The sequence below is a fragment of the Mobula birostris genome, chromosome 13 (genome assembly GCF_030028105.1).
Source record: "Mobula birostris isolate sMobBir1 chromosome 13, sMobBir1.hap1, whole genome shotgun sequence".
In the NCBI taxonomy this organism is placed as follows: Eukaryota; Metazoa; Chordata; class Chondrichthyes; order Myliobatiformes; family Myliobatidae; genus Mobula; species Mobula birostris.
Window position 1 is genome coordinate 34,717,707 of NC_092382.1, and position 14,271 is coordinate 34,731,977.

At 46.6% G+C, this 14,271-nt stretch overlaps 2 protein-coding genes across 12 annotated transcripts in view; one reads left to right on the forward strand and one right to left on the reverse strand.

Moving 5' to 3' along the window:
- The window catches only part of LOC140206711 (uncharacterized), a 63,117-nt gene that overhangs the window by 19,514 nt on the left and 29,332 nt on the right, over window positions 1–14,271 (forward strand). The window lies entirely within an intron of this gene.
- Window positions 1–14,271, reverse strand: part of LOC140206716 (uncharacterized) — a 46,595-nt gene that overhangs the window by 10,572 nt on the left and 21,752 nt on the right. For 5 of the 11 annotated variants that reach the window (XM_072274894.1, XM_072274890.1, XM_072274892.1 and 2 more), the window contains 3 exons: window positions 13,670–13,913; window positions 10,188–10,372; window positions 8,379–8,564 (listed from right to left, as the gene is read on the reverse strand). In XM_072274894.1, coding sequence (XP_072130995.1) covers window positions 8,379–8,564; window positions 10,188–10,364 — 363 coding nt within the window. In that variant the 5' untranslated portion in view covers window positions 10,365–10,372; window positions 13,670–13,913. Of the gene's footprint in view, window positions 1–8,080; window positions 8,565–10,187; window positions 10,373–12,119; window positions 13,914–14,271 lie in introns of those variants that run through there. The other 6 variants (XM_072274886.1, XM_072274889.1, XM_072274893.1 and 3 more) reach the window with 4 other exon arrangements.

Below are 14,271 nucleotides of genomic sequence, written 5' to 3' on the forward strand. Positions count from 1 at the left end.
GGACGAGGATCTTGGACTAGTTTTGTCTCGGCTCTTGGACTCGGCTTAGTGAAGCTCTTGGGTACGGGGCCGGGACCCCTACTTGGAGCGCAGGACCGGGACCCTTTCTTGGACGCAGGGCCGAGATGACTGCCGAGGATTCGGATGCGAGCGATCCAGCACAGGACGAGGAATCTCCAGCACCGAGGTGGCGAAGTACTCCTGGGCTGGACGAGGCACTAGAACTGGGTGAGGACACGAAGCGCAGATATGGACAAGGCTGGAACACAGATCCTGGACTTGGTCTTGAAGCACAGGACCACAGTGCCTGAGACTTGAAACACAGAAACAGAGAACACAGAACCAGGACCCCTCCTTGGGAACAGGTCATAGGGCCGGGACTCGTCTTAGACACGGACACTAAACACGGAGGCAAGAAGAGACAGTTCCAAACTCAACCATAGATAGTTCCTTATCTTGGCGTGGCAAGGCTCTGGTCTCACTGCAGCTGTTGAACTTGACGGGCATACTGACGAGGTTGTAGGCGAAAGTTTCAGGCGGCAGGAAGAGGGAAGGGAACAGTCCAGCAAACAATCCCTGGTTCGCAGAGCTACTTGCGTGCCAGACCGAAATGAGAATCAGGTGCCTCAATTAAGGCACCAACCGAACAAGGGGGAAAACAGGAAACCTGGAACATGGATCGATGGACCGGATCGTGAACCGGAATGCAGACTTCATGGACCGGACCATGACAGAAATGAAAAAGAAAGTCAACAGTCTGCACGAACTTACAGTACTTGTCCTTCATATTAGATAAACCTGTCAAGGAGAAATGATTAACACTACTGAACTCCTGGATTTGGTTTATAATTGGACAAATCTCCATGGAGCAACTAAATGCTTACTCTGCTTCAAGGAAAAATGTCACATCGCTTCCTGATTTTTTCATAAATTTCCACCCGTGCAAACTGCACGTTGAAGCTGCCCTGTATTCACCACAGTACAATCGCATGTTTAACGTTGTTTTTATTTTTTCTCAGTTAAAACTGGTAAAACATGAAGTATGGACATAGACAAGGAACTCATTTCTCAGTTGCGATGAATGTTCAGCCTTTTCTAGCAGTGTTTATTATTGTCCGGCAGGTCCAATTGTTTAACGTTATTGTGTAGTGATTTTGGGATGACACCAGTCGTATAGAAACATAGAAACATAGAAAACCTACAGCACAATACAGGCCCTTCGGCCCACAAAGTTATGCCGAACATGTCCCTACCTTAGAAATTACTCGGCTTACCCATAGCCCTCTATTTTTCTAAGCTCCATGTACCTATCCAAAAGTCTCTTAAAAGACCCTATCTTATCCGCCTCCACCACCGTTGCTGGCAGCCCATTCCACCCACTCACTGCTCTGCATAAAAAAACCTACCCCTGACATCTCCTCTGTACCTTCTCCCCAGCACCTTAAACCTGTGTCCTCTTGTGGCAACCATTTCAGCCCCGGGAAAAAGCCTCTGAATATCCACACGATCAATGCATACACTACAATTGGGACAATGTTTACCCTGCTCATGAATCGCAGACTTTCATTTTCCACTATCAATTCAGCATATTCCTGGTGATTTTCTCATACTGATTTCTGTGTGTTGTGTGTAGGAGTTGCTGTACCTATCAAGTAAATTGTCTTTGCATGTTTACCCTGTGATATCCGGACAGGGATCATGTATCGCCCTATCTGGACAACAAATCTTTCAAAAGTGTTGCTTCCTCAGATTTTTTTTTTTATTTATGATAGACTGCTTGAAGATTAACATAAATATAAATTCAGACTACTTGTATCACGTAGGAATTTGGAGAAATAACAAATTAACTTTTATCGACTATAATATGTTTAATTGCTTAATGGTGCTGATGCTTTGCAAAAGTTCAACTAAGTTAAACATATTTTGTTTATGATTTTCATTTGTACTCAGTGTCTGAGGCTTCTCGCTTAAGTATCCAACAATAATTCGCCAGCATTGATGGATTCCAGTTGCCCTGGCAACTTTTCTCCATGACCGCGATGTCCTGGTGAAACCTTTCACCATGTTCGTCACGAACAGCACCGAGATTTGCAGGGAAGAAGTCTAAATGGGAGTGCAGAAAATGAACCTTTAGTGACATGTTGCATTTCATGGTTTCATATGCTTGAAGCATGCTTTCAACCAGCTGCATGTAGCATGGTGCTCTGTAGATGCCGAGAAAAAAAAGATCAACAACTTCCTTGAATGCCTTCCATATGATTTTCTCCGGTCCCAGTAGAAATTCTTCAAATTGCCTGTCATTGATGTACAAGATAATAAGAGGAATAGATAAAGTGGATAGCCAGCGCCTCTTCCCCAGGGCACCACTGCTCAATACAAGAGGACATGGCTTTAAGGTAAGGGGTGGGAATTTCCAGGGGGATATTAGAGAAAGGTTTTTTACTCAGAGAGTGGTTGGTGCGTGGAATGCACTGTCTGAGTCAGTGGTGGAGGCAGATACACTAGTGAAGTTTAAGAGACTACTAGACAGGTATATGGAGGAATCTAAGGTGGGGGCTTATATGGGAGGCAGGGTTTGAAGGTCGGCACAACATTGTGGGCTGAAGGGCCTGTACTGTGCTGTACTATTCTATGTTCTATGTTCTATTGATGACCTGTTTGATTGTGGACCAACAAAAAGGCTTTCCTTAATCTTTGCATCAGTTATTCTGGGAAACATCTGTCTCAAATTTCAAAATCCTTCAGAGTAATTTTTGTGCCTGGAGATAGCAAATTCCATCCTTACAGTCCTGAACCCAATAATTATTACTAAAACCTGTCCTGCCATGCAGCTGCCACGCTGCCTAAGCATGCCCAAGCATGCCTGGACAAGATAAGAAACTTTCCAGCTTACATTGTAGGCAACATTTTAATTGACTTGAATTATGAATTGAAATCATAAACATAAGTTTATTAAAAATGGTGTGTGATAGGGAAATTTCATCATGATTTTCATGATCAGTAGCCCAGAATTCAAAAGATACACCTAGAGGTATTCAGGAAGCAAAATCTTTGTTGTCCAGTGTAATGGGTTGGTCGTAATATAATTGTCAGACTCCAACTCCAAAACGGGATCAGGCGAGAGTTTATAGTAAACTATAGGGTCTTTCATGACTTTGATTCCTAAAGCAAGATTCTGGTGAATGATGCTTGCCACTTGATGGTGCCTGTGTAAGTAACCAGATTGAAATTAATTGTTGTTGGATACTCCAATGTTTCTCGTTTCAATTGACAGATTCTGCTTTGGAGCCCGAGAGAGGCACAGCACACTTCGTCTTGAACTTGTTAGTCTTTTAATGTGCATTTTTGTTATTTTTGTGTCAACTGCCTGGTCCTGTATTGACACAAGGAACCACTCAGTTTCTGGGAAGAGGTCTTCAGTTTGAGCCTGACGTTGGACGCTTTCCTCGTTTGCTCACATTGTGGGAATCTCATCCATGGACAATTACACTCATCTATTGGCTAACTCTTTTTCAATAGCAGTGTTTCCCAACCTATTTCACCCCTAGTGCCGCAAGTCAAGGCGAACTGTCGAGCACCCTCGTTGCTAACTTAAGCATCCCCAACAACGTCCGTGACGTTTGTATGGTCGGACGAGATTGCCGAGTGTCAGATGCGTTGTGATGACGAATGCCCAAGGCCTGTAGTGCTATGCTTCTTCCTGTATCCCAGCGCCACATCTTTTTTTGGAAGTGCCTGTTCTACTAACGGTCGCTCAGGTCTGGTGCTTCAAGTTCGAGACAGATTACCGCCCCATCAGGAATCTTGAACGCCTGGCGAGTGTTATTTGTTCCTAAAGCCATCTTAGGACACGTAACCGCCCCCAGAGGGAATCACTGTTCTACTGTGATGATCTCTTCATCTCTCTGGGTTGGCCTTTCATTTCAGTTCAGAATAGCACATGATCGCAGCGTGCTGAATCCTGTTACATTGATGAAAATACATCTTTAGAAGAGTTACTGTGAGTGGGACAGAGGGAGTGGAACTCCCTCAAAACTGAGTGTGCACAGGTTCCTCAACATCTTGCTCCCTCCTCTCTCCATAGTGCGCTCACTTTATCTGTCACTCCTTTCCTCCCTACCATTCACCATCCTCTCACTCCTCAGCACACCATCCTCTCTGTTTCTCTCCTCCATCTTCTCTTACTCTCCCTTTCCTCCTCTCCGCTCACACTTTTACACCCATTCCGTCTCCCTCACCTCCCTCTCTTACTCCGCTCACCTGAACTTTCTGTCACTCTCACTTCTCTTCTCCCCTTTCTGTCTCCAAACCACCACCGTCCTCATCCGCTCCCCCCCCCACCCCCCGCCACAACCATGACACCGACACTGAATCTCGGCCCGTGTTCACACCAGGATAGCACCCCGTCCCACGTCACAATGTGCGATGGTGACAGAGACACAATTGTCGACAAGGCAACCAGCCTTGGTGTTCTGTCTGGACATCGGAACTCACTGACATTTGGAGTCGGATGAAGGAGACACGGAGGGAGAGAGAACCAAGGGGAAGAGGGAGACTGGTTGAGGGAGAGTGAGCGGGACAGACTGAGGAGAGTTGGGAGTGAAGTGTCCGAGGCGAGAAACAGAGGGGAGAGAGACGGCGGCGACAACCAGTGAGGGGAGAGAATGGCGGGAAGTGAGATGGACGTGGGTGAGAAATAAATGGGGAGCAAGTGAGGGGGCAGAGAGTGGCGTTGGAGGGATTGACACAGGAGAGAAGTTGGAGGGAATATGGGAGGGAAGAGAGATGGGCAGTGGGAGTTAAACGGGGATGGAAACTAGAGATTGAGATGGTGGGAGATAAACGAGGGTAAGAGACGGACTATTAGATATCTCTGTCGATCAGTGGGAGAGAAGCGGACAGGAATCGAAAAGGGCCGCTCATTTTAAATTGAGACATATGGAAATTATTGGAATTCTAAATCTTCCTTGTAATTTATTTTAGGATCAGTGAAGTGTCTATCTATCTATCTAGCTGAGTTGAATGTACGTTTTTCTTAAGATTCGCTGCCCCGAGGGCGTGAAGGTGGGTGTCTGGGTACATTTGAGGTGGAGATGGAGGGGAATGGGCACAGAAGCATAGATCAGTCACGGCCGTGTTGAATAAACATATTACCACAAGACTTCCTCCTCATCTCCCTTCTGAATTGATTTCCCTGTAGTTTGGGGGTGTGCCCCCAGTCCTGGGCTCTGCCTTAAGGGAAACATCCTGTCCACATCCTCCCTATCTGGGCTTTTCAGTATTCGGGAACTCCCCCTCTAAGCTCCAGCGGGAACAGGCACAAAAACACCAAATACCATGAGCTGTGGCCTTGTTAATCAGCCTCAGGTGCAGCACCTTGTTTGTTAAAGACCATCTGAAAATCCAAACAAACAACATTCACCGCTGTTCTTATTTCACCACAGAATTCCAACAGATTTATCTGGGAATATTTCTCCCGAGGAAAACCATGCCGACTTTGGCTGTACTTTATCATCCGCTCCAAGTACCCTGAAACCTCATCGTTAATGGACTCCAACATCTTCCCAACTACTGAGGTCAGACTAACTGTCCTGTAATTTCATTTCTTATGCCTCCCTCCCCTCTTAAAGAATGGAGTGGCATTTGCAACTTTCTAGTCCGCCATAACCATTCCCAAGTCTAGTGATTCTTCAAAGACCATGGCTCATTCTTTAAGAGGAAAATGAGGGGGAGCTTCTTCGCTCAGAGGTGGTGATATTGTGGAATGGGCTGCCAGAGCAAGTGGCCGGTTGGATTTCAACATTTAAGAGAAGTTTGGATGGGTTCATGGATGAGAGGGGTATGGGGGATATGGTCACGGTGGAAGTTGCTGGAATTTGGCAGATTGATGGGATGGCACAGACTAGACTGGCCGTATGGCATTACTCTGTGCTGTACTGCTCTATGACCCGAATGTCTGCACAAACTCTTCAGCTAATTGTTTCTAAACCCTTGAATGTACACCATCTGTCCGGGAGACTTGCCTGCCTTCTGTCATAATGGGGGAACCGGGGCGGACCCAAATACAGGTCACAAACACGTTTTATAGTAGGGTTAACAAAATTGACTTCATTACTCGTTACAAGAAGAGCAAAACGGAAGCGGGAATAAGCGTACTGGACATGTCACAACGGGGGCGTTCGGAACGGACGTAAATGGAAGACACAGACACTGAAGTACAAGGAACAGGACTCAATTAGATTAGGGACGTGACAGGATACAGGCAAGAAGCAGGGACAAGAATGCAGACTTGGGTTTAAGAAAGTGGGACCAGGACTAGAAACCATGGACTAGGAGACAAGGCTTCGATTCCGAGCCCAAGACTGGACAAAGACCCAGAACCTGGGTCTTGCCTCGGGCTCGGACTCCAGAACCAGGCAAGGACATGACATGGCTTCAGAGCAAGACGAGGCTGGGGTCTACAGGCCTGAGCCGGGAGACAGGCTGGGGTCCTGGGCCTTGAGCTTGGCTGCAGGCTGGGGTCCTGGACCTTGAGCTTGGCTGCAGGCTGGTGTCCTGGGCCCTGAGCTTGGCTGCAGGCTGGGGCCCTGGGCCCTGAGCTTGGCTGCAGGCTGGGGCCCTGGGCCCTGAGCTTGGCTGCAGGCTGGGGCCCTGGGCCCTGAGCTTGGCTGCAGGCTGGGGCCCTGGGCCCTGAGCTTGGCTGCAGGCTGGGGCCCTGGGCCCTGAGCTTGGCTGCAGGCTGGGGTCCTGGGCCCTGAGCTTGGCTGCAGGCTGGGGTCCTGGGCCTTGAGCTTGGTTGCAGGCTGGGGTCCTGGGTCTTGAGCTTGGCTGCAGGCTGGGGTCCTGGGTCCTGAGCTTTGATGCAGGCTGGGGTCCTGGGTCTTGAGCATGGCTGCAGGTTGGGGTCTTGAGCTTGGCTGCAGGCTGGGGTCTTAGATCTTCGAGGCTTGTGTTCTTGGAGCTTGGGTTGTGATCTTCAAGGCCTGGATTCTTGGACCTTCTCCTGGGCAGGACATGGAACTCCTGGGCAGGACAGGGAACTTCACCCCACGGAGGTAAGGACAGGAAGGGGCCGACCCAACCGCAGGGTAACGGCAAATGGCCTGCTTACCCAATGGAGACAAGGTACAGGAAGGGACAGAACCAACCACAGGGTTACGGCAATTACGGCCTGGCTTACCCAACAGAGGCAAAGACAGGAAAAGAGCTCAATCTGGGGTGGCTCTGAGTCTTGTGGCAGTCAGCAACCTTGGCTGGCTACAGAAACAGCCAATCCATATCACGATGACTGCTCTGACGAGTGGCAACAAGGCTCAATGAAGCGTTGGTCCTCCAACCAGGCCTAGAGATCACGGATGGTTTCACTAGCCTTCCATCAGCAGGTTGCTCCAAAGGGGACTAACGAGACAAACCAGCAGCTCATACTCAACCACAAGACTACTTATATTCCAAGCTGAAAGATGGGAATCAGGTGCCCATGATTAACTCAACCAAACAAGGGACAGCTGGAAGACCCAGAGTCCTGAGTCCACGGACCGGACCATGACAACACAAGGACTCAGGCCCTGGACTAGGCTGGGACTCAGGGTCTGGGCTAGGACTCGGTGTCTTCCTCACCGCCGACTCAACCTACAAATTATCCTTTAAGGAATCCTGCACAAGTGCCGCCAAGTTTAGACTATTTGGAAAATAGTGTATTCGGTATTTCTTTCCCCAATGTGCATGGCTATACACTTCGGGACACGGTATTCCATCTGCTTCATTTACGCCCTTTCCTCTAAACGCCAAAGTCCTTTTATAGCCTCTCTGATTCCTCAAAACTACCTGGCCCTTCAGCTCTCTTGATATGATCGGCAAACTTTGCAATACAGCTATTAATTCTGTCATCCAAGTCCTGTGGAACATTGCTAGTCACCGGCAGCCAACCAGAAAACATCCCCGTTATTACTATCCTTTGCATCTGCCAATCAGCCACTGTTTTATCCATGCAATAATCTTTCCCATGTCAAGTGACCGGTAACAATGAATATAGAATTGAGTCAGGTTTTATAAAAACAAACAAACATTTATTAATCTCTGCTCAAAAGTAGCAAAATGTATTTAAACGACTAACTTAATCAGAAGTTAACTGATCTACGGCAACTCTGAAACAGTTCTTAAAAGAGTAAATGCGAAAACAGTTCTTAAAGTGGTAAATTCGAACCCAGTTCTTAGAATGGTAAATTCGAAAGTCCGAGAGATTTATACAGTCAGTTAGGAGAGACTTTCCTAAAGTAAAGAATTCCTCGAGGACGTGACATTACTGCTGACCCCAGCCGGAACCTGCCTTGTCCGCAGGATTCACGGCGACGGAAATAAAATGGTTTAAAGGAACTGACCTTTTCCTCTGGAGAATAGTTACTGCACAATTCTTCCTGCTTTAGCAGATGATATGTCAGATGCAGGTCACTATTTCTTGAACAAAGATTCAATAAAGGTCGATCCTCTCCAAGAGAGCCGAACGACATCAGCTTTACTTGACTCTGTGAGTTCCTGTACTTTAGTAAGGTCTTCACTCTCCAATACTACACACAATAGAAAATAGACCTCCACTTTAGAGGGAAACTAAACGAATATGCAGCATAACAGAGTATCTGACGAATTAAATAACAAACTAAACTTAAAACTCAACTGGAAAAACTAACTACATCGCACCAGAGGTCTCTCTTTATATACCTGGTGAGTACATGTCATCACGTGACCTCACATCGGCGGGAAAATTACATCATGTGACCTCCACAAGACGATTACATCATGCTCATCACGTACTTAATTACATCATAGAAACCATAGAAACTACAGCACAGAAACAGGCCTTTTGGCCCTTCTTGGCTGTGCCGAACCATTTTCTGCCTAGTCCCACTGACCTGCACACGGACCATATCCCTCCATACACCTCCCATCCATGTATCTGTCCAATTTATTCTTAAATGTTAAAAAAGAACCCGCATTTACCAGCTCGTCTGGCAGCTCATTCCATACTCCCACCACTCTCTGTGTGAAGAATCCCCTCCTAATGTTCCCTTTAATCTTTCCCCCCCTCACCCTTAACCCATGTCCTCTGTTTTTTTTTCTCCCCTTGCCTCAGTGGAAAAAGCCTGCTTGCATTCACTCTATCTATACCCATCATAATTTTATATACCTTTATCAAATCTCCCCTCCTTCTTCTACGCTCCAGGGAATAAAGTCCAAACCTATTCAACCTTTCTCTGTAACTGAGTTTCTCAAGTCCTGACAACATGCTTGTAGACCTTCTCTGCACTCTTTCAACCTTATTTATATCCTTCCTGTAATTTGGTGACCAAAACGGAACACAATACTTCAGATTCGGCCTAACCAATGCCTTATACAACCTCATCATAACATTCCAGCTCTTATACACAATACTTTGATTAATAAAGGTCAATGTACCAAAAGCTCTCTTTACAACCCTATCTACTTGTGACACCACTTTTAGGGAATTTTGTATCTGTATTCCCAGATCCCTCTGTTCTACTGCACTCCTCAGTGCCTTACCATTAACCCTGTATGTTCTACCTTGGCTTGTCCTTCCAAAGTGCAATACCTCACACTTGTCTGTATTAAACTCCATCTGCCATTTTTCAGCCCATTTTTCCATCTGGTCCAAGTCCCTCTGCAGGCTCTGAAAACCTTCCTCACTGTCTACTACACCTCCAATCTTTGTATCATTGTATCATCATGGTCATAAGACAGTCACAAGATACCCATGAAGTTTGGAACACCTGTAATATCATGGGCTCATAACTTGTTAACCAGCCTCATGTGTAGCACCTTGTCAAACACCCTCTGAAAGTGCAGGTTCACATCATCAACCGATTCTCCTTTGTCTATCTTGCTATTACCACTTCAATAAATTCAAAGAATTTCAACACACTGTTCAGGCAAGATTTTCCCTTGAGGCAAACATGCTGAAGGCCGATTTTATTATGTGCCTCAAAGTGCCCTGAGAACACATCCCGAACAACTGACACTAATATCTACCCAACCAATGAGGTCAGACTAACTGTCCTGAAACTTCTGTTCTTCTACCTCTCTCCCTTCTTGAATAGCAGAGTGACATTTCCAAATTTGGAGTCTTCCGCAACCATATCAGACTTCATTGATTCTTGAAACATCATTACTAATACCTCCACAATCTCTTCGGCCACCTCTTCCAGAACTCTGGGATGTACACCACCTGGTCCAGGTGATCTATTTACCTTCAGACCTTTCTGTTTCACAGGAAATTTCTCTCGAGTATCGGCAACTTCACACACTTCTGACACTGACATCTGGACTTCCACCTTCCCGTTGGTTGCTTCCATAATGAAGACTGAAACAAAATACTAAATCAGTTCACCTGCCATCTCCTTGTTCACGATTACTACCCACCCCACTCTCACCAGACATCGTTTCCCTCTGGTCCAATATCACTGTTGCCTCTCTTTTACAGTTTATTTATCCGAAGAAACATTTGGTATCAGCTTTAATGTAATTAGCTAGCTTCATATTCCATCTTTTCTTTCTTAATTACTTTTTTAATTGCCTCTTGTTTGTTCAGAAAAGTTTCCCAATCATCTAACTTCCCATCAATTTTTGCTCTGTGATCTGCCCTCTCTTTGGCTTTTATGTTGGCTTTGCCTTCTCATTCGCTGAGGTTGTGTGATGTTGTCTTTGGAATAGTTCTTCCTTTTCGGAATGTATATATCCCGTGTCTTCCGAATTCCTTCCCGTAATTACAGCCACTGATGCTAAGCCATCATCCCTGCCAGTGCTTTTTTTTCCCTATCAAATTTGACCAGTTCCTTTCTCATGCCTCTGCAGTTGTCCTTATTCCATGGTTATACTGATACGTCTCACTTTAGCTTCTCCATCTCAAATTTCAGGGTGAATTCAATTACATTAAGATCGCTTGCCCCTCAGAATTGTTTTACCTTAAGTGCTCTAAATCGGTTCATTGCACAACACCAAATCCAGAATAGCTGATTCCCAGCTGGGCACAACCAGGAGGTTGGTGACCAGTGGTGGGCCACAGGGATCTGTTCTGGGACCCTTACTCTTTGTGACTTTTTTTATAAATTTCCTGAATGAGGAAGTAGAGGGATGGGTTAGTAAGTTTGCTGATGACACAAAGGTTGGGGGTGTTGTGGATAGTGTGGACGGCTGTCAGAGGTTACAGCAGGACATTGATAGGATGCAAAACTGGGCTGAGAAGTGGCAGATGGAGTTCAACCCAGAGAAATGTGAAGTGGTTCCTTTTGGTAGGTCAAATATGATGGCAGAATGTAGTATTAATTTAAGACTCCTGGCAGTGTGGAGGATCAGAGGAATCTTGGGGTCTGTGTCCATAGAACACTCAAAGCAGCTGCGCAGGTTGACTCTGTGGTTAAGAAGGTGTATGGTGTATTGACCATTATCAATTGTGGAATTGAAGTTAGGAGCCGGGAGGGAATGTTGCAGATATATAGGACCCTATTCAGAACCCACTTGGAGTACTGTGCTCAGTTCTGGTCGCCTCACTACAGGAAGGGTGTGGAAACCATAGAAAGAGTGCAGAGGAGATTTACAAGGATGTTGCCTGGATTGGGGAGCATGCCTATGAAAACAGGTTGAGTGAACTTGGCCTTTTCTCCTTGGAGAGACAGAGGATGAGAGGTGACCTGATAGAGGTGTATAAGATGATGAGAGGCATTGATCATGCAGATAGTCAGAGGCTTTTTCCTAGGGCTGAAATAGCTGCCACAACAGGGCACAGGTTTAAGGTGCTGGGGAGAAGGTGCAGCAGAGATGTCAGGGGTAAGTGTTTTCCACAGAGAGTGGTGAGCAGGTGGAATTGGCTGCCGTCAACAGTGGGGGAGGATAATTTAAGAGACTTTTGGATCGGTACATGGAGCTCAGAAAAAATAGAGGGCTACGGATAACCCGAGTAATTTCTGAGGTAGGGACATGTTCAGCACATCTTTGTGGGCTGAGGGGACTCTATTCTGCTGTAGGTTTTCTATGCTTCTATGTTAACTCTTCAGAAACAGGGAACATGACCCATAATGTGGAAATCAGCCATGAATGAGGAGGTTAACTACCAATGTCATTCTTCCTCAGCCCAGAGATTTCAGGGGAGAAGAGCATGTCAGATAGAATTGCAGTCAACTTGACTTCTTCAGTCTGCAGAGAATTCAAGGGAAACCTCTTCACCCACAGAGTGGAGACTATTTGGAACCCATCACCACAGGCAGAGCGAGAGGTGAACAACAGGGGAGAATTCAAAAGGACTGTCATGGAACAGAATCACTGGTAGGGTCCAGCCGGCCTGAGTTGACTGTCTACTGTACACTAGGTGTGTTATAAATTCACTAAGTACCGGAGACAGTGTTCAAAATAGAACTGATTTATTGGTCTCTTATCCAGAATATTAAACTCCAGTCCCATTAAAGGTGAATGTGCAGCAGAAGAAACTCCTCCCATGCCCAGTGACCAGGGTGCAGGACTGGGTGTGGTGAGCAGCAGCAATAATTGCAGAGTTCAGCACCGACAGTCACTCTCGAAATTGCATTCAGCAACGGTGATGGACAAATATCCAGCATGCAGCTTATTGAAACTTTCTCCCCACTGTGAACCCGGTAGTGTGTCACAAGGTTAGATTACTGAGGGAATCCCTTCCAACATTCACAGCAGGTGAACCGTCTCTCCCAGTGTGAACTCAATGATGCACGTTTGATTGAGAAGGCTGAGAGAAACTCTTCCCAATGTCTGAACAGCTGAACGGCCTCGTCCTGGTGTAAACTCACTGGTGTCTCTGCAGATGAGATGACTACATGATTCCTTTCCCACATTCACAGCAGGTGAACGGTTGCTCCCGTATGAACTGACTGGTGTGCCAGTAGTTGGGATGACCGAGTGAACCCCTTCCCACATTCTGAGCAGGTGAACGGTTTCTCCCCAGTGTGAACTCGCTGGTGTCTCTGAAGAGTGGATGACCGACTGAATCTCTTCCCACAGACTGAGCAGTTGAATGGCTTCTCCCCAGAGTGAACTGACTGGTGTACCAGTAGTTCGGATGACCGAGTGAATCCCTTCCCGCAGTCTGAGCAGGTGAACGGCCTCTCTCCAGTGTGAAGTCTCTGATGTACCTTCAGTTTAGATGACCTAGTGAATCCCTTCCCACAGTCTGAACAAGTGAACGGCCTCTCTCCAGTGTGAACTCGCTGATGTTCCTTCAGTGTAGATGACTGAGTGAATCCCTTCCCACAGTCTGAGCAGGTGAACGGCCGCTCTCCGGTGTGAACTCGCTGGTGTGCCATTAGGTCAGATGACCGAGTGAATCCTTTCCCACAGTCTGAACAGATGAACGGCCGCTCCCCGGTGTGAACTCGCTGGTGTGCCATTAGGGTGGATGACCGAGTGAATCCTTTACCACAGTCTGAACAGGTGAAAGGCCGCTCCCCGGTGTGAACTCGCTGGTGAGCCATTAGGTCAGGTGACCGAGTGAATCCTTCCCCACAAATTCAGCAGATGACCAGCCTTTGTCCAATGTGAACTGACTGGTGTGTCCATGGGCGGGATGACCAACTGAATCCCTTCTCACACACAGAACAGAGGAATGGCCTTATCCAGTGTGAACTTGCTGACGTACCTTCAGTTGAGATGACTGAGTGAATCCATTCCTGCTGTCTGAGTAGATGAACGGCCTCTCCCCATGTGTAAAATGACGGGCATGCCAGTCGGTCAGATGATCGAGTGAATCCCTCCCCACAGTCTGAGCAGGAAGGATGATTGAGTGAATCCCTTGCTCCACTTCTTAAATATCTGGGCTGAGACAGCAAAACTGGCGTGTTGTTCTCAAGATTCCCGTAGACAAATTCCTTGCCATTTTTAACCTATGAAAAGATTTACAAAATCCATCAATGGGTGAAGGACAACATTTCAGATGAGATCACTTCAGTTGCTAAGGCGTGAACTGACATCACACTGTTACAGTGAAGTTCAACCCAAGTTGGAGAGAGAAATCATCTTCTAACTGGGCACAGTGCTGGTATCTGGAATGAGCATCAAATTCTCTGATAGTCTCCCTGTCTCATTAGGAATGGGGTATTTCTGCCATCTCCAATCTGTGACCTGGCTCAGTTTGACTCTCTCCATTGGTATTATTCCCTGTTCCCACTGAGCTGCATGGGTGCCTGGCCCCACAGTAACTGAAACACTCTCACACAAATAGCCGGCAGTGTATTGCATGTA